This window comes from Arvicanthis niloticus, chromosome 7, assembly GCF_011762505.2.
Source record: "Arvicanthis niloticus isolate mArvNil1 chromosome 7, mArvNil1.pat.X, whole genome shotgun sequence".
NCBI lineage: Eukaryota > Metazoa > Chordata > Mammalia > Rodentia > Muridae > Arvicanthis > Arvicanthis niloticus.
The window spans coordinates 10,802,096-10,828,373 of NC_047664.1; the positions used below are offsets into that span (position 1 = coordinate 10,802,096).

General features: G+C 42.6%; 1 protein-coding gene across 2 annotated transcripts in view; it reads right to left on the reverse strand.

Annotated features, from left to right (window-relative positions):
* Positions 1–26,278, reverse strand: part of Lrrc1 (leucine rich repeat containing 1) — a 113,772-nt gene that overhangs the window by 53,377 nt on the left and 34,117 nt on the right. For both annotated transcript variants that reach the window (XM_034509192.2, XM_076937919.1), the window contains exon 2: positions 17,400–17,517. In XM_034509192.2, coding sequence (XP_034365083.1) covers positions 17,400–17,517 — 118 coding nt within the window. The remainder of the gene's footprint in view (positions 1–17,399; positions 17,518–26,278) is intronic.

Consider the following 26,278-nt stretch of genomic DNA (forward strand, 5'->3'; position numbering starts at 1 on the left):
TGGTGACATACTGAACACTGTGACTTTGGGAACAGCCAGTACACCGTATTGATTCATTTAGAATTATTTACTACTAGAATAAAACAAGGTCCTTGTGTGCCAAACAGCCTGGCTGATTAAGACGATTTGAATGTTGTGCTGCAGGCTGTCTGACTCAATCCTGTTTAAAAATATCTGGGATTGTCAAACAAGACTAAATATGAATGCGCTCTCCCAGTCTCCCTTTTGCTGTCACAGCTGTTCTTCTGGTAATGAAAGGGAAACGCTTTTAGCAGAATTTCTTCAAATGTTTCCATTTATCATGGTATCCCAAGCACTACAGACACCCAGAAGGCAGCCAGCCTCGTACACAGAGCCCAGATCACAGCATCCATTTCACTGTACAAGAAGGCCGACAGGCTTGGGCCTCACATGGCACAGGGAAGAAAGCAAGACAGACAAGGGCCCTTCATAAACGTTTTTTTGTGTAAGTCTTGTAACAAGCCATGTCACTTACACTGAAGAAGAAGAAGAAGAAAAAAAAAAGGTCATGCTGGCACACCCCTATAATCTCAGCACAAGGGGGCTGGGACAGGAAACTCAGGAGCCCAAGGTCAGCTCCGGCTACACAGTGAATTCAAGGCCAGCCTAGGATACAGGGCTCACTGTCTCAGAGAAGGTTCCAACTAGGAATTTTGGCAACAAACATCAAAACAATCATTACAGCTCAACTTTCCCTTCCCCACAGAGTTGGCGTAACCATGTCTGCAGGTATAAGGTCTTGCTTCATAAAGACAATATTAAATACTAGGTTTCATATGAAATAACAGGAAGAAATATAGCCATTTACCATTCATTTACTTCTCTCCTAAAACCAGTTATATTTTAAATATATATTCATATATGATTGTGATTAAAAGTCATTTATACCTAAAGAAAATAGCAACTACCAAAAGCGAAATAATTTTATTTATCAGAATCTTCCCTTTTTGTTTAAAATTACAGCTCTTTGGAATTATTCTGAGTTAATGTGGCTAAAATATAGGTACTTATATATCAAATTCTTTAGGAAATTCTAATGGATGTATATTTTGATCCAGAAAGTGTAACTCCACACCCCTTACCTCAACTTCTCCCTTATCTTAGACCACAAAAAACAAAAATTCTCCCTCTGACTTACTCCTGCAGTGCCCCACTCCCCACACCCCTGCAGCAGGCCACTCCCCACACCCCTGCAGAAGGCCACTCCCCACACCCCTGCAGCAGGCCACTCCCCACACCCATGCAGTGGCCCACTTCCCACAGCCCTGCAGCGGGCCACTCCCCACACCCATGCAGTGGCCCACTCCTCACACCCACACCCCAGCAGAGGTCCACTCCTCTGGTCAATCTCCTGCTGCCAGTTTCCCTTCTCTCTTTTAAAAGCACCTCCTACCCTTCCAGTTAGGTCACGCCCTACCAAGCCATGTTTGCCTGCCACACCACTATACACACTGACTGTCAGCTGAGAGACTCAATCACAGGCTCAATGAGTCACTCTTTGGATAACAGGCACAGAGTAGTTAAGAGTGCAGGGCCAAGAGTGATCACAGTTCTATACGAGTGCAGGCAGGAGCCATTTGGCCTAGATGAACCGTCTAGGACACCATTCTCAACTGTTTCACTACTGGGTTTTAACAAAGCACACCCTAATATAGTAATATAAACACTGAGTATTCTAGCAGTGAGCACAGATGGACTATCAGGTGAGGTAAGGACAGCTTGAGCTACGGAGTAAGACCCTGAAGGGGAGGGAGGAAGAAGATGAAGAGGGGGTGGTGTTTGTCTTACGGAAACCTCTGAAAATACCAGGGTATTTACCTTTGCTGGTTCTCAGCCCTAATATACCAATCTCTGGGGCCACCACCACCCAAGAAGTCAAAAGGGCAGGGTGGGTCTAGAGCACTGCCTCAAACAAGCAAGCAAACAAGACAAAACTCTGCCTCACTTGAACCCGAGACTTAGCTAGACTCAAACCACTACTGATTGAGGAGCTGGCCATTAATGTGGCACCTCAGTCACTCCCACGCACACTTTACCTCCACAGCCAAGCGATGCCCTCCTATAGGGACAGATTTAGCTCCCAGAGTCTGTGCTGAAGGTCTGGCTAAACTGCCTGGAATGGAATACTAACGTGGGCAAGAAAGCTGTTCCGTAGGTGGTCAGGGGCGAGGACAGGAACAGCGGGTGGAGATTGGAGGGCAGATCTCACACAGCCTCTTCTTCTTCAGAGGCTTCAGATCCCTTGGAGCTGGGGTTGCAGGTGTTTGTGAGCTGCCCAACATGGGTGCTGGGAACGGAACTCAGGCCCTCCACAAGAGCTGTGCATTCTTAACAATGCGGCCATCTTTCCAAACCCTAAAATTAATTCTTTTAAGACGTTCTCTACCTCTGATACACACTGACATTTTTTTTCTAAAGTAATCCTTAAAAGATACAGAAGAAAATGGAGTATAAGAAAAGCACTCAAAAGAAATTCAAAACGTGTTTACATTACTCAAAGGAATACTGTAAAAAGCTTTCAAATTACAAGTTGTCAACTGACAGATGAAAAGACACTCATAAGGGTGTTTAAGTTCCTTAAAAGACACAACAGAACTCAGGCACTGAAAACTAGCTCTGTCTCTTCAAAGCATCCATCACACAACACTCGCTGCTCTCTTTGCCTCCCCTCCTCTCCTCATGTCACTGGATGAATGTTATGAAATACATATTGTAAAACTAGTGTTTTCTCTGTAATTTACAAAAAGACATATTCAAGACCAAGGCTCAGAACAAACCATGTAGCGCATTCCAGCTAAATCCCATCCTGAAGATGCTGTGTTGTAGCTGGGCCGACATCCATGCCCCTACAACAACCCTCACAGGTACCACAATCCAAACTTCTGGTGGGGGAGGCAGAAGGTGAGAGTCTTGCCTTAAATGAATGGTAACTGAATCCCTGTAACAGAACCTTTGATTTTTGAACTGGCCAAAACTAATGTTCTGTACAAATTGACTATCTCTTATCTGAAATGTCTGAAACCAAAAGTATTTCACATATTGGAATTTTCTGAATTCCAGACATGTACATAAGACATTGCTAGGTATCTTAACAATTTCTGTTACTGTAATAAAACCAAAATGACCATCAACAACTTGGGGAAAGAAGAGTTTATTTTATCTTAAGGTTCATCTTAGTTCCCATTAGGAAGAAAAGTCAAAGCACTCCCTGGAGGTAGGAACTAGAGCAGAGGCCGCGGAGGAATGCTGTTTGCTGGCTTGCTCCTTGTGGCTTGCTCGGCCTGCTTTCTTATAGCACTCTTTTTTGCCCATGGGTGGCACTGCCCACAGTGAGCTGAGCCTGCCCACTTCAACTGTCAATCAAGAAAATGCCCTATGGGCTTGCCCACAGGCTGGTCTGGTGGCGACATTTTCTCAGTTAAGGTTTCCTCATCCCAGATGACTCCAGGTATATGATTCTCAACCTGTGGGTGGAGACTCCCTGGGGGATGCATAGTAGATATTCTGCATATCAAACATTTACATGACAATTCATAACAGTCGCAGGACTATAATTAGGAAGTAGCAATGAAATAATTTTACGGGTGGGGTCACCACAAAATAAACTACATTAAAAGGTCACAGCATTAGGAGGTTGAAAACCACTACTCTAGCTTGTGCCAAGCTGGCATTAAATTATCCAGCACATCAGCTGAAATCCCTATAGCCAAAATTCACTTGGGCACTCAATGTTTCAGATTGTAGAATATCTCAAATTTCAGATTTTCAAAATAGAGACATGTAACCTATCCATATGTAAACTATTTCAGATTTAGATGAAGCCCAGAAGGGCTTCCTGTAGCATCCTTTTGACTTAGCATCTGGACCCAATCAAGAACTGCCCAGGTTCTGGTGACTAGCTCCCAATTTAAATGTAAAGTTTTCGGATTTTTTAAATACAAACTCTGGTTGTCTGGCTTCAGAAATGCTGACTTGGCTGAGACAGAAATATGGGATTTTAGCAAGGATTCTTTGTAGGTGGTCTCAGAGCACATCTGCAGAGACAACTACTCCAAATATAGGAAGACAGACCACAATCCAGAGTTAACACTTCTAGAAAGAATCCTAGCTGCCATCGCCACCCTTGAAACCAGTGCTCTGCTCTCTCTTCTCTGGCTGATGCCACCGACGGAATTCTGAGTCACTGCCCTTGGGGGTGTTTTTCTTGTCTACCCTTCAAACCTGCAAGCATGATTCTACCAAGGTGGCTTGCACATCCCTGAGAACACACAGCATCGTGTCCACTGCTGGTCATCAGGGCTCTTCCTCTACTACGTGTGACCGTAGCCAGTGCCTGACATGCAGAGCAGCAGTGAGTTTCATGGCTTTAGAACTTAATGTAGAAGTCCTGATGCCCTTTATAACAATTTAGAGTGTACTATAAATATCAGCTTAAAATTTCACAGATGTGCGATCATCCCGTTTCCACATGTTCTCTGCCACTCACCTACCAGTTCCTGGGCAGCTTAAACCTTTCTATAGTTTATACAGTACAGGCTGCATATAGAGTCTAAAGACTCCCCCACACACGCACCTTCCTAGCATCATCTATATAATAAGCAGTCCTATAATGAAAGGAGACAAACATGATACCCTCTGCTGTTATTATCTCTAGAAACACAACTGAGGGAATCAAAATAGTGGCACAAATGACAAAGCTCAGTCTGCTCGCTTGTTCATTTGTCCAATCAGACTGGGAGTTGACATTTATGCTGGACCATGCGGCAACAATTAAGAAGGAGTGATATTTGCCCACTATGATCTAAGCAGTCAAGACAGTCATAAATGAGCGGAATAAAGCCAGGCATGGTGCATGCATGCACCTGTAGCCCCAACTATTTGAAAGATTTGGAGAGGAGAACCTCTTGAATCCAAGAGTCAGGTGCAGCTTGGGAAATATCAGAAAATTTCTATCTTGGGAAAAAAAATATTAAATAAAACTAACTACATATAGTAGGATGCGTAGGAAACAACCTTAATCACAACGGAGGAAGTTTCTTCCATTGGCATTTTATAATGACCACACTGCTTTTCTAATTCTGAAAAAAAATAAATAATAATCCCAATGAAATAAACCTGCAAGCACTGTGTGATGGATGCAGTTAAAAGGCTCAGGAGGGAACAGCTGCCTGGGACCCTCAAGCTTTAACACAGACTAAGAGGCCTAAAATGATCATAGCCTGGTCCCATCCACAGCTAGTGTTTAGACACCAGAAAGACAGCACTGACCAGCTGGTTACACATTTTCCTACTGGCTCTACCTCACTGCAGCATCAGCCATGCCTGCACAACACACCCTCACATCACACAATGTCCAGGCACACACAGGATGCAAGCGGAGTACTATGAAATTCCTCCATCAAATATACCTACAGCCGTTGTCCAAGACACACCCACCTTTGCAGCAAGCCCATTCCTCAGTACTGCTGACCCTGAGCAAACAGTAATCACTGCCGTTTCCTCTCGGAAATGGAGACTACTAATGCATCTCAAGTCTTCCTCTGATCTCTCAAACTGTGTGAAGAGAGTATTACAGCACTACACGGTGTAACTGCCCCCTTTGGCTATTGCAGGGGACCACTGACAAACACGGTAGGAAGTTCAACGCACACTTTCTGCCCATTCCCTCCCACTTTATACTCAATCCTGCCTAGGGCACCGGCCTGGGGCACCCGCCCTCCTGCCTGCTGGGTCAGCTTCCCAGGCTCCCATTTTTTTTTTTTTTTTCTTCCTTCCTGGTGTACTTCTCTGAGCTATTTTTCAGCAGCCCTTTAATAACAGAGCAACCCAGGATTCTGTCCTTCCATGGGCTGTGCACAATGGATTCATCTATGACAACAGACAACAGCCTCATCTGCAAAGCATCAGTTTCATCTCTGTGAGCCACTGTTCCGTCACTCCCGTCTGACCTTTCCTACAGTGGCACTGCTGGCCGATCCTCCACTGAGTTCTCCCAGGGCCCACGCCAAGTTCTTTCTCTTTGACAAGGATGTTCTTCACACTCTTCTGCCCCTCTGGCAACAGTAGCTCCTCCCCATAGTGGTTTCATTCAGACCGGAACTTCCAATCTCAATAAAGATAGAGGATTCTCAGCCCTTCATCTCTTCCCGCAAAGTGTCCTTTAAATCTCAGACCCTCATATTTAGCTGCCACAGAACCTCTCCATTGACAAAGTCACCTCACCCTCACATGCCCAAAAGTAGGATTCATCCTTTCACTGTCTCCCGTCTCTCGGGGTGATGGGTCACCTCAGGCATTAAACTCTCATCTGCCCCCACAGTAGCACCCCATCTTGAAGGCTTGCAGCTAGCTGCCCTCAGGTCTGGTCCATTTAGTCCGGTTTCCCTCACAGATGCCTGGCCTCCTGCATCCAGCCTGTCCTTACATAACGTCAAGCCTCCTGCTAGGTCCAGGGAGATAAGTACACCACTCCTCTGCTGCAGCTCCTTCACAGCTACCAAGAGCTTTCAGGAAGATGTCCCTGGGCTTCAGCCTTTCAGATCTGTGGTTGTCTTCCTCTCTAGTGTTATCTTCCATTGGCTCCAATAATATATTTCATTTTCCCCAAATTTCCATATCATCCCAAGCCTCCTAATACAAATCTAATCATGGTTTCATGAGCACAGATGAGAATGCTTGTCTCCATCAACTACCTGGTCCCCAGAGCTTAACTGTCCTCATTCCCAGGAAGCCGATCTCAGCCTTCTTTACCCCACCGCCCTTGGCTTGGTGACTAGAAAGCCTGGCCCTTAAGGCTTAGCAACACCATTACATGAAAGTTGAAAGCAAAGTCAAATACTTGAAGGCACCAACTATTCGTGTGCATGGCCCTTTCAATGGGCACTCTGCAAACAATACATGGTGGGTAAACAGAACCAGTTGCCTCACAGCACTTTAGAAAGTCACACATTTATCCCTGGTCTGTTCCTGCCCACATGTCCCCATACGCATTTGTGACTTCATGGCCACAGCGTGACTGTGGCTCCCCAACAGGGTCCAGCAAGGGAGAGATCCGAACCAGCAGACTTCAACGCTGAAGGTTCATCTTTCTCCACTCAGCCTGGTTGGTGTTTATATTATAGACTTCTGGAACTTCTCTTTGTGAGCCACACCACGCCAGCCTTAGCTTTGACATCTAGAGCTTTCTCGTTGGTGGTAAAGTTACAGGTCTGTTCATGTTTTCTCCTGTATTAAGTAAATAAGAGCAGTCTGTGCACATCTGTTGATGAATGATGCCAGTTTTTGTGAAACAAGTAATAAAAAGGGAAATATGAAAATATCAGCAATAATTATTTCTGGCTAAAAAATATAAATTTCATACTGAGGGAGCAGAATTGTAATTTTAGAACTAGAACACCTAGGCCAGTTCTACACCTAAATCACACAACTGGAGTTGGGGTTTAGCCTCAGCTCGGCTTTAGCATCTCTCGAGGGAAGACTTGAGCTGATGTCAGGGAGATGTTCTGAGGACTGAATGAGAAAACGCTTATGAAGGACTCCACCTCAGACTGGTCCACAATTATCAGTAGTAAACCTGTCAACAAAGAAGATCTACACGGTTGTCTTTTTGTTTACAGGACTGGTTCTTCATGTTTATTGCCATCCTCCTTGATACTCTAAAAAGTTCAAACTAACGCGCTGGTGACCTTCACAGTTCACTGCGCTGACCTGCTCAGGGAGGGGGCTCCTCTTGTCTCCTTTGAGGTAAGAAGCAAGGAAGCCCGTGGACTGTTACTCTGAGTTACAAAGAAAACTTCAGCAAGGAAAAGTCAGTGTGCTTGGAGCAGAGCATTGCACAGATGCCACCGATGAGCTGAGCCGTGGCAGTGAGCTCAGAGTCCAGGAAAAGTTTACAGCGACCAAGCGACACCCAGAGCCGATGCTATCCTGACCTCTCACCAGCCAGCATCTACGTCAGGAATCCCAACGTCCCCAGTAGTGCTCAGTGAACAGCCACACCCTTGGAAAAGAGAGCATGGGGCGAGCTAGTCAACAACCACCAGAGCTCACAAAGTCAGAGGGGAAAGCCACACCTGCTTCTGAGGGACACTCTCTGCTCTCTAATGGCTTTGTTTTTTCCTTTAAAGGTACAAAGCACGTATGTTCTGAGCCCCCTTCTTGGATCTCTACTGCTAGAAATATACTCATCTCTTGCTACAAGAGCACCACACTACCTCAGAGGTATTACGCTGTATCTTTCTTCACTTAACAATAGCCTGTTACTGGCCTCAAGACGGTCACAAACAACATAGTGTCATCTAGTTCTAGTGTCCCTAGATGGATCTTAATAGCCAAAGTGACTGAACTAAGTAGAGCCTTTGGGACGTGAACAAGTTATGGAGCGTTTACTCCTTATAAAAGAGGCTCCAGCCAGTTCCCTTGTCCATTCTGCCACCAAGGCACATAGCATGAAGGTGCCATCCTCAAAGCAGACAGCAGCACATCCCCACCAGATGCTGCAGCTGCTCTGCTCCTGAACTTCTCAGCCTCTGAATTACAAACACAAAACTTCCCGATGTATGGAAACTACTTGGTCTAAGGCAGTTTGTTACAGAAGTGTGAACAAAGAAACTACCTTCTGGAAAACCAAAAAGGAAAGCTGTTTCTGACTTCAAACTCAGAGGTTCACCCAAAAATTGACAACCTCCTAACTCTAAAAATGTGGAATAAACTATTAGCCTTGGCTTTTTTTTATCCTTAATCACAAAGCAATAAAGAGTGCCACTCTTTCGTGGTACCCAGTTTCAGCTCCACCACTAATGAGGAGTAATTTGGGGCATGTGATAACATCTTCAAACCTCAGTTTCCTTACCCATCCTGAGACAATGGTACCCCAAGTCACAGGACGGAGGTGAAGGTAAAATAAAAAGGGCAAGCCTGTGACAGGGTAATGCTTTGTCATGTCTGTCACTCCTTCAGCTGCATCTGGGCTGGATCCTCACCCAACTCCTGAATTCTGACCCTCAGCGCTAACTCAGATTTTCATGTCCAAAGGAAAGCAGGCAGGATTAACTGTAGCACTTACGATTAGAGTCCTTCATACAAGGTGCTGCTCTAAGCACTGCATGCAGCCTCTTCATCAATCTAATGCCTAAAGGCTTCACAGATGAAACAAACTAGGACTTGGAAAGGTCAAAGCAATCTGTTAAGTAACAATCTGGCTCCAAATCCTTTAATGACCTTGCGTTGCCTAAAGCAAGTGCTTCAAGGATTGCCCAAAGCAAAACACCAACATTTAAACTCTATCTTAAGGTTTAAAGTTAGAAATCACACTTATTAGCATAAGGCTATCTACATTCGGTGGCCACCAATGATCTAGAGCTGACTGGTTGTATGTCCTTTCTGTAGCTGTGGGAAGAGCACTACCCTGTTTTGTTCTGGGGTGCATGGGTATTTCCTACAAATTCGGGGATCACTGCTGGAAGGCAGTAACATTACCACAAGATCATCTGGCTGTGAGTGTTTGCTAGGTGTGAGTAAGTTTATGCATTAACTTGAACACGGCGCAGTGTGCCAAACTAAACTTTGTCTGTGGGTGTGTGTATGAGGAGGCTTCCAGGTGAGATAAACATTTAAACAGACACAGTTGATGAAGCCAAACACAGTCCCCAACTTCAGAATCAGACAGAAATTTCAACAGTGCATTTCCTGGAGCTCCAGTTTTCCAGGAGAGGAGAACATGAATTTCTCAGTGTTCCAGACTCCATGAGGTAGTCTCCATGCACTTCCCTCCTCCTCCTCTTCTTGGTGTTCTTTCTCTGGCACAAAATGATATTATTTGGGCATGTTAAAAACCAGGCTTGCAGATGAACTTGTGCTGTACCAGGAGCCAGGGTTCCCTCTTTTTCTTCTAGCTATCTGCCCTTTCTCAGTTCTTTCATCTATTGGATGACAACAGGATACCACAAGGAGGAGAGGCCTAGATCTGGGAAGCCGTGTGGTGCAGAAGCCCTCAACATCTACCCTCATACGATCCTTCACATGATGCACATGACGAATGTAGTACATTCCGCAGTAATAAAATTGCCCCATTTTTGTTGAAACACCAAGGTTTTTTTAAGGTATAGCAACTAGTGAGAATTTACTACTTTAACCTGGTGAAGTCCCCTGTAATAAACCAATCAGTTACCTGTGCAATTTTAGACCTTATTTCATACTATTCCTATGACCTTTTGAATATTAAAATTGTCAGTGGGGAGCTAACAGGTAAGCACTGGTATATTTTCATTTTAAAGATATCACTAGTTCTATTATTAATCTATACGAGTGTTGCAAATATACTTATAATAAACAAGTGACAGACAAGCTGGGAAAACCACATGCTTACTGTCCAGTTCAAGAATGGCTAGACCACATGAGACCTTGCTCAAAGCAAACCAAGAAAAAAAAAAACCAGGCAATTCTGCAACTACGCTGTAAGAATTGTTAAAGCAAATATTTATTTACAATAAAAAGAAAAATGGAGTTCAAAAAAATAAGTGAACTTACAAAATAATTATTAAAGCCTACCAGATTCAACATCAAACCATAACAGCATTACAGCATTTTCTATTCTGTGTACTGATATACTGACATCTTCCTGACTCCAGTTACTGAAAGCTTGGGTACTACGAGGCCTTAGCATTTAATACATTCCGTACAACAGTTTATCTGTAGTACCTGTGGGTTTTTCTCTTTAAGTGGCAGGTGAACTTAACATAGCCTTATACTTTTAACTATTCAATACAAAAATTATATATATATATATATATATATATATATATATATATATATATGAATACAGAGACGAGTCAGTCAGAAAAGTCCTTGCCATGGAGGCATGAAGCTGTGAATTCAAATCACCAGCATTTATGCAGAAAGAAGGAAGGAAGGAAGGAAGGAAGGAAGGAAGGAAGGAAGGAAGGAAGGAAGGAAAGAAAGAAAGAAAGAAAGAAAGAAAGAAAGAAAAACCATGTGTAGAAACACACCATTTATAGTCCTAGTGTGGGAAAGCAGAGCCAAGAACATCTCTCAGGATCACTATCCATTTGTTATAGCCTAATCAGTGAGCGTCAGGATCAGAAACCTGAGCTCAGAAAACAAGATGGAGAGTAGCTGAGGGAGCTATCCACCATCAGTCTCTCACACACATGCACCCACACATATGCACGCAAACATACTCTTCCCCACAAACACTTATAAACAAAGTCAAGAGCTATCATTAACTAAAAGCACTTGTAAGGCACCAGAGTCTACAACTGCTTTGTTTTTCAGAAGGGATCCATGGTCACTTTCATCACTGGCTTTGAGCAGCTGTGTGAACTAGACCGAAAGCTGATTCAGGACTCAGACCAGTAACTGAAAATCAAACCATCACTACACATAACCACCAGGTCACAGATCTCAGTAATGCTCCTCATTCGCAGACTTTCCCTCTGAGATCCTTTGTCCCTTTCCCAGAATTGTCTTTTCCAGCTTGACATGCTATGCAACAGGAAAGCATGTGTCTTAGACTATCCATGAAGAGGTACCATCTAGCATTCAGCTGCCCCAAGGCTCAGCACCACTAGCGTCAAGCCAGAGTCACATGACAAAGTGGATGACCTCAAAATCAAAGTGAAGCAAGCAGTATGAACACTCATCCCAGTCACTATCAGGGCTGTAAGCAATAATGCCACTATCTACAGAAATAGTCTGCATGGGAAAGAAGCCACCACTCTATGGTGGCATGATTTTATTCCAGGAGAAAGCACTGTGATTAGTTTTGCTTCCTGCAACAGCCTGCTGGATATAAACCCACCAGTATTGTGGGGGTAAAAATAAATCAATAAGCAACTTTGCACATAAAGACTGAGGGACAGGGACAGGTGGCAGGGGGACAGGGGGACAGGGGTAGGGGTTGGGGGATAGAGAAAGGAAGATAAGGATGAAAAGTGGAGAAATTCTTTAAAGAACCTGAAAATAAAAAACTTGTTCATAGTTAAAGATATAGATAGATATAGATATACATATAGATATAAATATACATATACATATAGATAGATATATGGACAAGTGTTATATATATATATATATATACTTAGAGGTATTGTTTTCAGTTATTATGGACTTGCTAATTAAAAGAAGAAAAACAGCCGGGCGGTGGTGGTGCACGCCTTTAATCCCAGCACTTGGGAGGCAGAGGCAGGCGGATTTCTGAGTTCAAGGCCAGCCTGGTCTACAGAATGAGCTCCAGGACAGCCAGGGCTATACAGAGAAACCCTGTCTCGGAAAAAAAACAAAAAAAAAACAAAAAAAAACAAAAAAAAAAAAGAAGAAGAAGAAAAACAGGCAATGCTACAGAAATATACTATTATTCAGTACAATTTTGTTGATTGTGAGACAGCAGCCACATTAGGAGAAGACTACTTTTCAAAATTTCTGTGTTCTGATATAATATGGGGAAGTTAGGTACCCTAGGAAGATCCTTCTAGACAAAGACAAAAAAAAAAAAAAAATACTAAGGAACCACAAGAAAAATCAAGCAAAAAGCATAAAATATGCTCATCAAAAAGATTTGTGGCTTAGCTATCTCTAAGCTATCCCTCCACCCCAGGAATGTGATTTTTCTACTCACAGACGCCTGATTGCTTTCTACACTGACTTTAAAAACAATCACTATGATCTAGAATCAAGTGCTGTTGTGGTCTGAACAAGACCAACTTGACAGGCTGATACAGATCAGAGTGTTTGGTTCTCAGTAGGTGGACTGTTTAGGAAGGGTTAGGGGGTGTGTCCTTGCTGGAGGAGGTGTGGCCCTGCTGGAGGAGGTGTGGCCTTGCTGGAGGAGGTGTGGCCCTGCTGGAGGAGGTGTGGCCTTACTGGAGGAGGTGTGCCACTGAGGGTGGGCTTTGATGTTTCAAACACCCATGGCAGGCCCAGTCTCTGCCTGCTACCTGTGAATCAGGACACAAGCTCTCAGCTACTGTGACAGCACCTGCCTCCCTCCTATGATGGTCATGGACTAACCCTCTGAAACTAAGCAAGCCCCCATTAAACGCTTTCATTTATAAGTGGCTTTAGTCATATCATAGTATCTCTTCACAGCAATGGAACACTAAGTACTTTGCTTCTGCAAAGTAGAAAGCAACCCTATTTTTTCTGTACTAACTCACACGAAGGTTCTAACTAGGGCAGAAAAGGTGCATGAGAGGAAGCAGAAATTCTTGTAACTCAAAAGAAAGGCTCTAGGCTGAGTGCTGTCTATCGGCCCTGCATGAGCCATAAGAGTCTAGCTGGGTGCCTTTTGCTGATTGGTAACCATGACAAGGAAACTCTCTTGGTCCAGCCACCATGCAATGTGCTAAGCACAGTGTTTATCTTGGGCCTGAGTCAGGCAGCCAGAGAACCAGAGCAACTCCATATGCTGTCTTCCAGCCACCCTTTAGTCCATATTCAAGGAAAACATGTAGTGTCTTTTTCTCTTGATTCATTTTGGTCCCTTCCTATTTGACATGAAAATTGGTGCTCACTTGTTTCAGACAAGAAGTAAGGCCTCATTCCATCCCTTCACAGCCCAGCAGAGCCACGAGCCCATCCAAAGCAGTTCTGGCACTGATGACAGAGCCAGGACTCTGGCCCAAGGTCCTCAGCCAGTAATCCTGGGAGTAGCCTCTACTTCAGATCCCCGACAAAAAGGGGAGGGGGCAAGCCTCACAGCCTAGCACCTCACCTCATAATCCTTTGGAAAAAAAAATCTTAGTTACAGACTTTCTTAGAAACACAAAACTTCTCTCTTATCTTTCATTTAAGCAAGAAAAGAGAGTCCAAGTAAATGCAGGCTTAAGTCAGCTCCAGCATATCGTCCTGAACTAGGAGTGTCTTGAGGATTGATTACCCATCTGTGGGCTTAAGTCAGCTCCAGCGTATAGTCCCGAACCAGGAGTGTCTTGAGGATTACCCATCTTACAAGCAGAGGTGCAGGGCTGTCTGAGGCCGGGAGAAGCTAGGCTCACAGTCAGGTAAGACTCCTGAAGGAACCTGTAGCTAGTCTGAGTGCTGACTTCTAAAACTGTAGGCCACCGACCTAACTCGGCCGATCAAGATGGCGCCAACCTTAGCCTCTGGTATCGGCTACTAGTAAATAGTGCACTGCACGTCAACTCAGTTTGGTGCCAACCCCTCCCAAACGGGGGTATGCTAATGAGGCACCACAATCGAGCAGGGTATGCTAATGGAGTATCATAATCCTGACCAATCACCCCCTCCTGGGTGTAGTATGCTAATGTGGTATGCTAATGAGGCACTGCAGTTCTGACCAATCCCAATCGGGCTCCTATTCCCCCCACCCCCCCCCCCCAGGGCTGAGGGTATATAAGCAGCTCAGCTCGCCCTGGGCATTCAAGGTCTCCTCCTGAAAACTAAAAGAGCGCTTCTGCAATAAAGGTTGTTGAGAAGGATCCGGTTGTTCACATCTTCCTTGCTGGATGAGTGGGGAGCGACATAAAACATTGCTACTGTCTGTTTGGCAGACCAGCAGGATCAGCAGCCCCTGGGAGGATTGGGAGGATTAGCAAGCCCCTGGCAGGGTCAGCACCCCCCTGGCATGATCAGAAGCCCCTGGGAGGGTTAGCAGCCCCTGGCAGGGTCAGTAACCCCTGGGAGGGTCAGCAGCCCTGGGAACCAAGGCACAAGCCTCGAGGACACTTCAGACCTACTACTTCACAATCCTCAATTTAGTAAAACTGTCAGGTTGTCACTGCACATTCAAGTTCAACACGCAGTAATCCAATGGCTGTGTGGTCTGGAACCGAAACCTTGCCTTCTTCCTTCATGGTCAAAGCACTGCTTTTTAGAAACACAGAACTGTCATTCCATTGAAAAAGCCTTATCAAGAAGCAGCCAGCCTAGTGGGCAGGGAACTAAGACAATCAGCTTCTGTCTGCAGCAGGCGGCTCCAATTAGTGCAACAGAAAAGCAGAGACTAGACAGGCCTCAGACAACGGCCCCAGATCCGCAGTGTCCCAAAGCGTACAGAGCAGGTTCTCACACGGCCTCTAACAGGCTGCAGGCTTTGTGACCTCTATTTATCTACTCGGTTGCCTTGGGAATTTATATTGATGTCATTTTATCTGCCAAAAAATAATTGTAAATAAAAGGAAAAGGGAAAGGAAGCACATTGAGACCTGCCCATCTGGAAATGGCCTGAGACCCTGCTGCTGTCAGTTGTAACAGCAGTGGCCTTGTTCTGCTCTGTCACTCTGGCAGGACTTTTTCCTGAACCCACCCATGCTCCGTGCAGCATTCTTCCAACCTGCAGGGTAGTTCCTGCCCCTATCCCATGAACCAGAATCCCCCACCCCAAATTCCCAGATTCTCTAGCAAGCTGGATAATGAAAGCAAGGCTCTTCCAGGACAGTTTAAGGCCCTAAGCATTTATCAAACAGCCTCAGGGAACTTGAAAAAAAAAATGCTGGGTCCTTCATAAGGCCCCCAACACCTGCAGAAGGCATGGCTCAGATTTGAAATCTCAGAGGTTCAAAGTGGGTACCCCAGGGCAGGAAATGGTATGCCCTGTCACAGACTCCAGGCATACTTAGCTTCGTTTGTCAATATGCTGGAGGTTAAAAACAAGCACGTGGAAGAGGCATGTAGCTCTCCCTCCTAGCCACAAGTGCTGACCTGAGAACTGTGGGGCCAGGAAGCATCGAGCCACTACCAACCTCCCAGGGCTTCCCATCACAGCTAACACAGAACCTTCTTCTTCACCTACTTCCTGGCTCTTATTAATTTCTCCTTTCTAACTTCAACTTAAAAGATGTGTTTTATTTCCTCAGACTTTGTGATTTCAGTTTCGAGTTGGTTACTGCTTCTGTGGAAAATTAACAGGCAGCTTTATAACTTTTTTTTTTTTTTTTTTTTTTTTTTTTTTTTGTAACTCAGGTTACTGCTAAGACAAGAAGTCATTTCTATCTTATAGGCACTTCCTGGATGCACTTCTAGCCAGGCCACGCCCCCCTCTCAACTCCAGTGTAGAAAAAATCTGCTTCATGTGACTTGCTCTCATCTCCCAGGAGAGCCATCTTGTAGCTTATATTGGAAGGTTGGTTAAAAAGGTAAGCTTGGAGAACCACTCTTTCCTTAGCAAGGAGTCACTGATAAATGGATACCACATCAGGGACAGAAGCAGAAAAGTGCATAGACACATAGACTTGGGCCATAAAACTTGCGGGTTGGGGAATACCACAAGGTGGTCCCAAGAGAGTGGGCTAGTGGAGAGGGAAGGACACAGCAGCTAGAACATAAGCAGTAAGATGGGGGACTATGAACCCCAAGTGGTATCAACTATAGCTGTTGGAATGTCTGCTCTGCTCCCAGCCTAAATGTAAAACCCACTTTACTGGATGGAGCTATCTTTTGTTCTGTGATGCACAAGCTAGTTTAAAACAAGACGTTTTCTCCCCAGTACTTTCAAAGTAAGAAATAGTTTTCATCAAGGATAAAAGACCCTATGTCAATGAAACAGCACAGCCGAAAGGCAACTCCCAACTTACAGGATGGAATGTGAGAGAGCCATGTAAGAGGTGTTTAAACAAGAGGAGGGATACTTCTTCACTGCTAACAATGATCCACTTCCAAATACGGTTCTTGGGCCTACAGTGTCTGAAAGACAGAGACTGAACTACAACCCCTGATTAAAAAAGCAGAAGAGAGCTCACAGTACCTAAGTCAGCTAGGGTAGGGCACTCTGCACTCTAATCAGGAGAGATCAACCTTTCTCTGGGGCATGGCTTCTCTACACGGCATCCAAACACTGACCAGAAGCTCTCATGCCTGGTTCAGTAAAAGGTGCCAGTGCTGGTCATGGTCACCCATAACCCTAGTACTCAGGAAGCTGATGCAACAGACTGTCACAGGTTCAAGGCCAGCTGGGCTTCACGATGAGTAACAGGCCTGACAGAGTTACATACTAAGACTTCGTCTCACAAACCAAACCAAACTGAGCACGGTAAGTCACAGCCGACTCGAGGCGTAAAGACTGAAGCTACTTTTAAAAGCTACAAAAACAGTGTTGGTAAACATTAGAAGCTGATCAACTACTTAAAGTGTTATTAGCCAATCATAGTGAGACATGGCTGGGATCCGCGTACTTAGGGGACTGAGGCAGGAGAATTGCAAGTTCAAGGGCATCCTGAGCTACAAAGTAAGACCTTGTCTCAAAACCATAAAATTTAAGCCTCATTAATTTCCATACACAAAAAAAGTATACGTAGCATTTCCATAGCTAGAAAAGCACCTCTAATAACCTTTACACACTCATTGTTACTCCCAACATCAAAAAAGACACAAAGACAGTCTAAGCGGGATGGATGCCGTCTTACCATTCCGAGACACGTCGAGTTCAACCAGCTGCATGAAGTTTGCTATTTCTGGAGGGAGCCGCTGAATTTCATTATCACTGAGGCCAAGCTTTCGTAGTTTGACTAGCTGGAAAAATTGCTGAAAAAGAAAATGGTTTTACATGGGTTTCATACATATTTGCATGGCTCTTTAAACTAACAGAACATTTCAGTTTACATCTTAAGACTAACGAAGACTGTGCCAATATCAGATTCTTGATTCGAGTGGTAAACTGCTCATATGAAGTATCTTCATATACAAATATAAAATATAAATATCTTTATATGCAAAGTACCTCTCAGGGCATACAATTTTTATGAATTCCTATCTATCTGCTAAGTATTTAAAAATAAAAATATTAAATAATGAACAAGCTACTTCAAGAGAACAGATTGCCACATCTACTTCTCAAAACTATTAAAGCTATGGATATTAAACATGTAAACAGAATAATATATTTTACAAAAATTTTAATTAAAACTGTTTCCATAAAATATAATACATTAATTCTACTGGTTATAGATGTAATATATCACATTGTGTGCAGCAAGTTAAAAAAAATAAAGTATTTTGACCAAGAGTTAAAAGTCTGCACCAGCTCCCCATGACAAAGGCAGACTGAATATGTAGTCTTTCTCCTACACCCTTCAATGATGTACTAAAATTTATACAACAATGAACACAGATATAAAGATATGCAATAAGTCTATGAAGACTACTAACATACAAAGCAAAGGGGAACTAGATAATTATGCAACAAATTCTTAAAGTCAAAATTTGGAAAAATAATAATAAAGTTTGTTTTTTTTTAAAAAAAAAATGGGACTGTGCTGTAAGCAGACATAAAGAAATTAGGTCAAGTACCTCTAAACAACAGAAAATTGACTGAAAATTTATCTTTAAGAAAATACTAAATCCTTGTCATTTCTTTTCTGTCCTTCACAGCCAGGCAAAAAAGCTAACAGAAAGCTCAGGGGTTTTTAAGGACAAGAATAAGGCAACCCTACTTTAAAAAAAAAAAAAAGTCACAGACTATCAGTGAGAGCTTACCCACTTGTCTGGGGGCAACAAGACCCCAGGCATGGGCACAGAGCCGGAGATACCAATCATCATAGAAAGGAGGTGGCATGACATGCCCACCAGCAGCACATGGTGTCTACACATGTTCATCTCACCCACAGTCCCAGGACCTGGATCTCTAACTTAAGCAGAGTCCAGACTCTCTAGAAATCTGAGTAAAAGCCTACAATATACAAGATGCCAAGTGTGTATGCATGCATATAAAGGACAGTGCATGCACGTGCGTACACACACACACACACACACACACACACACACACACGAAGCAATACAAAGAACCAATGAAAACTTCATCGGCTAAAACATATAGTAATGAGTGGGTGTGTGAATCAAGCTGAAGCTGTATGTTACCAAATCAAGAAATATTCGAATTAAACATTTAGAAATTTTAAAATGGTGTAGCCTCCACAACAGACTCTAAGAGAAGTAAATAAAATTAATAAACTCCCTTAGAAGAAGTTTGGTAAAACTCAAGAGATAGCAAAATGATGGGGAGGGTGGGACAGGAGAGCTAAACAGCTCCACAGGAAATGATCCAAGCGAGAACATGGAGTTCAACCACGTGAAACTGCACAACACGACTCCAGGTGCCCAAGGGCATAGTGTCAGGACAGCACAACCCAGTTGGAAAAGTGTAACTTGACTGTTGTAGCCCAGATTCAGGCTTCACCTCCCTTTCTATGAGGGAACAGGCCCCACCTTGTACTCACATTCCCTAAATCTGTCTCATAAATAAACCAAAATAAATCTTTACTCCCCTCGTTTCTCTCAATTGTTCTTATCACCGTAACACAAAATAACTAAAACAGAATGAAAAAAAAGCACAATTAAGGAATATTGCAAACTGACTGAAGTTTTAATCTCCCAAAGATAAGTGAAATAAATGGGAAAAGACAAACAAGAGTCAACTCAACACAAAACTGAAAGTCAAGGACACATTGCCTTATAAAACACAACGCGTTATTCCCAACCAGTCACATGTGGAAAATGTGCTTTCCCACACTTTCCCCAAAATATGGATGTAAATCTTAAAAAATGATACGATATTTGGGATACAGAATCAACAAAGCTCGGAAAGACAAAAGAAATCCTCAGAACGAAATCAAGAAGATTTCCAAATGCCCCTGAACTACAAGCCCTGAGAAACAACCAGTCTACACGGAAGCCATATATATGTAGGCTCCCAGATAGAAATTTTGAAAACGTGAATAAAAACTATCTCAAGGATTCTCTGATGTGATAGGAACTACAAAGAAGAAAGCTGCAAGTCTCCAAATGTTTAGTGATAAATCAGAAGCAGAAATGGGGAGAGCAAAACAAGCAAATGGGGATGAGTTAATTCCAGGAAATGTATATCACAGGAAGAGAAAACCGTAACATAAATGTAAGATTTGGCTAGGAGGAATACATAAGAGTCACAATGATATTAGTCCATCTACATTTATTAAACTGTTATGTCAGTGTCACAAAGGCAAGAAACTGAGTGCTGAATCATCAACTTCCAATAAGGGACATCTATAGAGAATGACAAAATCACACATAATCCAGCTGAAAAAATGAACAAACAAACCATTGGCCATATGGAAGCCTATAGAACCATACCTATACAAACAGCATAGAGCAGAAAGTTCTCAAAGGCCCAGGGACAGAGACGTGAAAGGCAAGGGGCCCCTGTTCTTCACTGCCATGGTTCCCAGGTGACTAGAATTGGTAAACAATCACATATACTACATTTTCAAAACTAGAAAATGAATTTACAAAGGAGAAAGTCTGTATTAGGATGAGAGGAGGCTCCAAATGTTGATTGTAAAATACTACTATATAGTAATCTTCTCTCTTTTTTTTATTAAAAGAAGAAAAGAAGTAATATTTATATAGTGACCCAAAGAGGCACTGACTTTTAAAAAGTGTGCGGGTAACACACAAAAGACAAGATATTTTCAAGTCTATTGATATAGTTCTTTGCACCTCTCTGCATACTATAGCTAAAAACAACAAAAGCAAGCAAAATGCACAACGACATCCTTGCATTATGATGTTAAAATTAAAACCAGGAAGCACAATATGAATAAAGTAGCAGCCTATCCAGTTGTTAAATAATTCAGTATTATGCAAATAATAAAAATAACTATTACAAACACAATAGAACCTGAAAAGAATTTACAACGCAAACAAAATTCTAAAAGAAAACCAAGTTTCAGGTTCTCTGTAAAAAGCCATGCTGACTACGCCCCAGAGAATACAGAGAATATTGGGTAGGATGGAAGTAGATCACATTAGATCAGATGACAGGAGTACTGCATGAACTACTGGTTTTAACATAAAAAATTACAGATTATTTAAATGAACTGTGAATCTGTACAAATTGTTTCACTAATTGGACGTATATGATAATGAAAAACAAGATCAATGGAGACTAACCCTTGAGATTTCTTTAACCATCAGTTGAGATTTATCTTAAGGGATGGCAATCTCTTTATACCAGTTGTACTAAAGCATTAGCAAACACAAAAGCCATTGAAAGGAGTCACATATTTGAATAACGGAGCTGGTGCCAATTGTTCAAAGAGTCTGACAGTTTCATAATACATCAATGTGTTTACTCAAGCATGAAAAGCTTACTTTGTTTTCCAAGAAAGGCGTAACAGCAAAAGTACAAAAGCCATCGCCGATTCCATGCATCCAGCACTCAGTCATATATAACACAAGAAATCAAGTAAATCAGGTACTTGGGTCTACAGTAAGTAATAAGAATGACAGCCTACAAATCCCCACATCTAAGAGAGTCATAACAAGCAAATACATTTAGGGTTTTGTTCCACGGGTTGAAAGCATCCTCACCTACAGCCTGCCCTAAACACTGCTTTTAGTCAGCACGGGAAGGCACAGACTAGTTGCAAAAATGCAGGATGCCATGATCTCAAAATGTGCCCTCAGTAACTCCTCAGTCCTTTCCCAAACTCTAATCATGCTGTTCAAATGTTCTAAATCACCTGCTTTCTCACACAATTCAGGAGGTGTCATTCAAACTATATCACATCATAAATTCTCAGCTTCCTCACACAGTCAGAGAAAAGACTTCATAAGCTATAAGCCCTTCTGCCTTGCTTCTGAGATCAGCCAGGGCACATGAAGAACAATTTGTGTAGCTCTTCTGGCAGGGTGCCTGAGCACTGAATAATCATGTGACAGAACACACTGATACACTATTCTTCAAATCTACATGTTTGATTACAGCTCACTGACCCACTTAGACCACATTCTGTACAATTATATTCAGAGAAACCCCAATTGCCCTAGGTTGTTACAGGGTACCAGGCTTCTCACAGCCACTATTGTTTTTAGCAGATACTGAGCCTTTCATTCAACTAAACAAAATCTTGTTTCCATTCTCCATCTGACAAGGTCTTCTGCCCTCTCGGTACTATTAATACTTCTTTTCTGCATCTGAGAAAGGGCTGCATCCTTTCATGTTACTATATGGCCAACCATCAACCCAAGGTGCCGAAATTCCTCAATAAGGTAGAGAAGGGTTGGCATGGGCTCTCATGAAGCACAACAGTGTCACGGATGCCAAAAGCTTCTGCACAGCTGTGGCTAACTACAATGACACATATCACCATGTTGGAGGTGTTACTCTAATCCCTAACCTAAATTGCTTGCCTTCTTGTGTTTACTATAACGTGAATCGAATTCCTTTCCCTGTCCTCAACAAGTTAGACTGGCTTTTTGATCAATACTTATACAGATACTTATACACATAGTGTAAACCAAAGCATTTCCTACGAAATCATGAAAAAGACTGAGCTGCCCACTGTCTCCAATCTTATCCGACAGAACACTGGAGACTTAGAGGGAAGACAAGAGAGAACAAGGGGACGGAGACAGACATGGAAAACCCCAATACTCCACCAGAAAACCCTAGACATCTTCGGGAAAGTGTCAGGATTCAAAACCAACACACAAAGCCCAGCAGCCTTTCTATATACCAATAAATGAAATTGAAGAGAAGGAAATTAGGAGAGAAACAGTCTCATTTACAAATAGCTTCAAAAGAAAACAAACTAAGTCTAACAAAGGAGGTAAAAGATCTCTACTCTACAACAAGAACTCGGAGACACTGAGGAAAACAACCACTACAAGACAGAGACCACCACAGCTATCTTAGCAAGAGTGAGCTGCAGCTGCAACACAATCCTTAACAAAATTCCAATAACACTCTTCCAGAACTAAGAAAAAACTTCCTAGAATTTACCTGGAGGTATACATTATCCAGGAAGGGGAAGAGGTGTTGAAGCATTGCACACCCGATATCAACGTGTACTAGTGCTATGGGGACAAAATGTGTATGTTTGGCACTAAGTCAAGAACTAGAATAGGGTATGTTCTATGTAAGCCACAGCTACAGCCAGACACCTAACGCTGGACAAACATATACTGAAGGAAAGCCAGCCTCTTTAACAAGGGTGGTGGGTAAATGGCTTCCCATGAATAGAAAAGGGAGACTGAGTCCATCTCTCCCATCCTAGCCCCAAAACAAAACAAAATAAATAAAACAAACAAAAAACTAAAAACCACCAATCAGAAATGGATCAAAGACCGTAATGTAAGACCTGAAACTTTAGAAATGACAGAGGAAAACCTACCTAAAACACTTCAAAGCCACTGACAAAGGTTTTTCTGGAAGGACCCCAAAAGAACAAAAAATGATCCCAAGAGAATCCATGAAATTAAAAAGCTCTGTACAAGCAAAGAGAACCACCACCAATGTAAGAGATAGTCTGCAGGATGTGAAAACGTCTTCCAACCACAGGGAGTACAGGGAATTAACCTCTAGGATACATAAAGAAGTGCAACGATAACCATCAAAGGTCATCCTATCAGTAAATGGACTAAGAGAATAGACAGTTTTCAATACATACACGGCAGAGAGGGGGTTGGAGAAGGGATAACTAACCACAGGGATATGTGGAAAAGCCATCTGGAACTCTAGTATTTTATAAGCATCTTATGTATATTTTATATGTAAAATATATAAATATAAAAGTGTTTAGTTAGAATTACCCAACACAGGGGATTATTATGCTCACTCACCCTAGAAGCCACAGGTTGTCAAATAAAAAGCACAGTGCCAGGTGTGGGTACTCCCACCCCTCTAGTCAGGTCTGCCCCAGAGACCCCCCCCACCCCCAATACAAACTATTTTAACTTAGTTGCCCACCAGAGCTTGGACACAGAACCCTACTGCCACACACACACACACACACACACACACACACACACACACACACAAAATGGAATTTTATTCTGCTACAAAGGCAAACATTTGCAGGAGGGTGGACAGAACTAGAGATCAGCACACTAAGTGAAATAAGCCAGACTCAAAGACTGATACATGTTTTCTCTCACAGATGGACTGATTTAAGTATGTGTGTATATGTACAAATGTATTCATATGCATTTATGTGTGTATATATGCATATATTTTTTTCTATGAAAATAGAAAGGAGACCATAAAAAGAAAGAGATTGTGACTTGCCTTGACCAATACAATGTGAGGGATTTTAAGGTCTAGGCCTAAGAGCCCCGCTGTGTCTTAAGAGACTAGGACAAAGGCCTTGGGAAAAGTAGAAGAGCTCCAGATGAGCTGACAGAAGACAGATGAGCAGGGTGAATGGTGGGACCAGGGGAAGGAGGATGAATTGAAGCCTCCTGTCTTGCTAGTCTTCATCCTCCCTCTGAACACTCCTCAGGGGTTTAAACGTGTGTGTGTGTGTGTGTGTGTGTGTGTGTGTGTGTGTGTGTGTGTGTGACAGGCACTTGTGTATGTCTCAGGTGTGTGTGTGCTCACACCGTGTGTGTGTGTGTGTGTGTGTGTGTGTGTGTGTGCCTCAGGGGCATGTGTATGTCATGAAAAGAACCTAATCCAGAAGATTAGAAAATAGTCTCTTCCAATACAAGGACAGGATAACAGAAAACATGTTTTTAAAAGAATCGGAGGAAATTCTGCTAACCAGAGAGTTCACAGTAAACTAAGGTGGAAAGTCCAGATCCACTACAGGAGAACTGTATTAAAACTGGGTAGAGAACACTACAAGATTCTGTAGCTAATCACAGAGTGGTAACTTTTCTAACAGAAATTAAAAAAGAAAGTAGCTGAGTTTCATAATAAACAAAAAATTTACAACAGACAAGACAAAATAGTAGAAGAACCAGTTGAGCTAAGATGGGAATTTAAAGAGGAAAAAAAAAAAAAAACAACTGTTCTCATATCCTGAATTTGATTTTTGAAAGGGTTTTAGCAAACACTCAGGACCAAACTTTACTAGGAGCTGGCAAGATGGCTTGCTCCAGAGATCCCAGCCTACCCAGCAAGCCCTCACTCTGAGGAGGGCAGAGGTAGGAGGGCTGCTGTGGTTACTGCCTTCCAGCCTAGCCAAGACAATGCCAACCTCAGGTTCAGAGAAAAGAGAACAGGCAGAGAGTGACAGTCACTGAACACTCTCTTCAAGCATCCGTGTAGACAACTGGTACCAGCAGACAAACTCACACAATTTTTAAAATGTGGTGATAGATATTTGAGGTGATAGACACAATTAGATTTACTTAATTGTTCTACACCATATTCACAGATCATAGTACTATTTTGTATCCCAGAGATTTAGTCAATTACAAACTACCGATTTATAACAGAAAAAGAATTTGGAATACTGACTCACAAAATGGAAAACTCATATCCACATACTCAAGAATAGGGAATAGTTAATATGGCTAATAAATATGAAATGAGACAAAAAGCTCCATCCCTTCCAAAAACTAGTTCTTCTATAATTGGAAAAACAATTTCCTTGCCAATTTATTTGCTCAGAAGGCAGATTAATACTCTACAATGTAATATTTAATAGGTTTGTGTTTCAGCTGCACAGAAAGCCTTTGTACAACAAAGAAATAACCATTCACTCATTTCTTTCCATAGTCCTAAAATCTCAGATGAGCCAATTTTAAACAGACAAATCCGCTCCCCACTGAGTGCTAGCAGGTGTGCACTTGGACATTTATAACAAAGGGGCTGCATTTATTTTGCTCTAAGTAGGTCTCCAATTTTTCAGTATTTGATCCCCGTTGATTATTTTATCTTCTCATTTGCTGGCATACTGAAATATTCTCATGGCACTTTCATGCCCTATTACTCTTTCCCCATTAATGATCTTTAATAAAGATGTAACTGCCCAAGGTTCCCCCACCATTGTTGAAAAGGCTCAGGGATAAATCACTTTGAAAATCACAAAGCCAGGGATGCTCTGTTCTTCGAGCTTCATCGGAGAAGTAGACAAAACTGACAGCAGCATTTGCAATCACTTGAACAGAAGAAACTCTTAATTAAAACCAGAAGACATTAGGACAGTATTACTTTACTGGGAACCTGGCATGGAAAGACCAGACTGGTGGTGCCACAAGAGAAACGACAGGGTGACAGGGGCTAGGCAGGTCAGGGTGGTCCAGGAAAGATCAACTAAGAAAATACTATCGATTAAAACTGGTCACTAGCCATTCAAACGGGCTTTGCCGACTTAAGTATACTGTCCTGTGCCTTTCAATTTCTCCCTAGGGCTGATGCCACTCTAAGTCTGTGGCTCGCTCCTGGGCATGTCACATGGTTTGGGGAACTCCAGCATACTGAGGTCTCCATCCCTTCCAAAAACTATTTCTTCTATAATTGGAAAGATAATTTGCTTGTCAATTTATTTGCTCAGAAGGCAAATTAATACTCTACAATGTA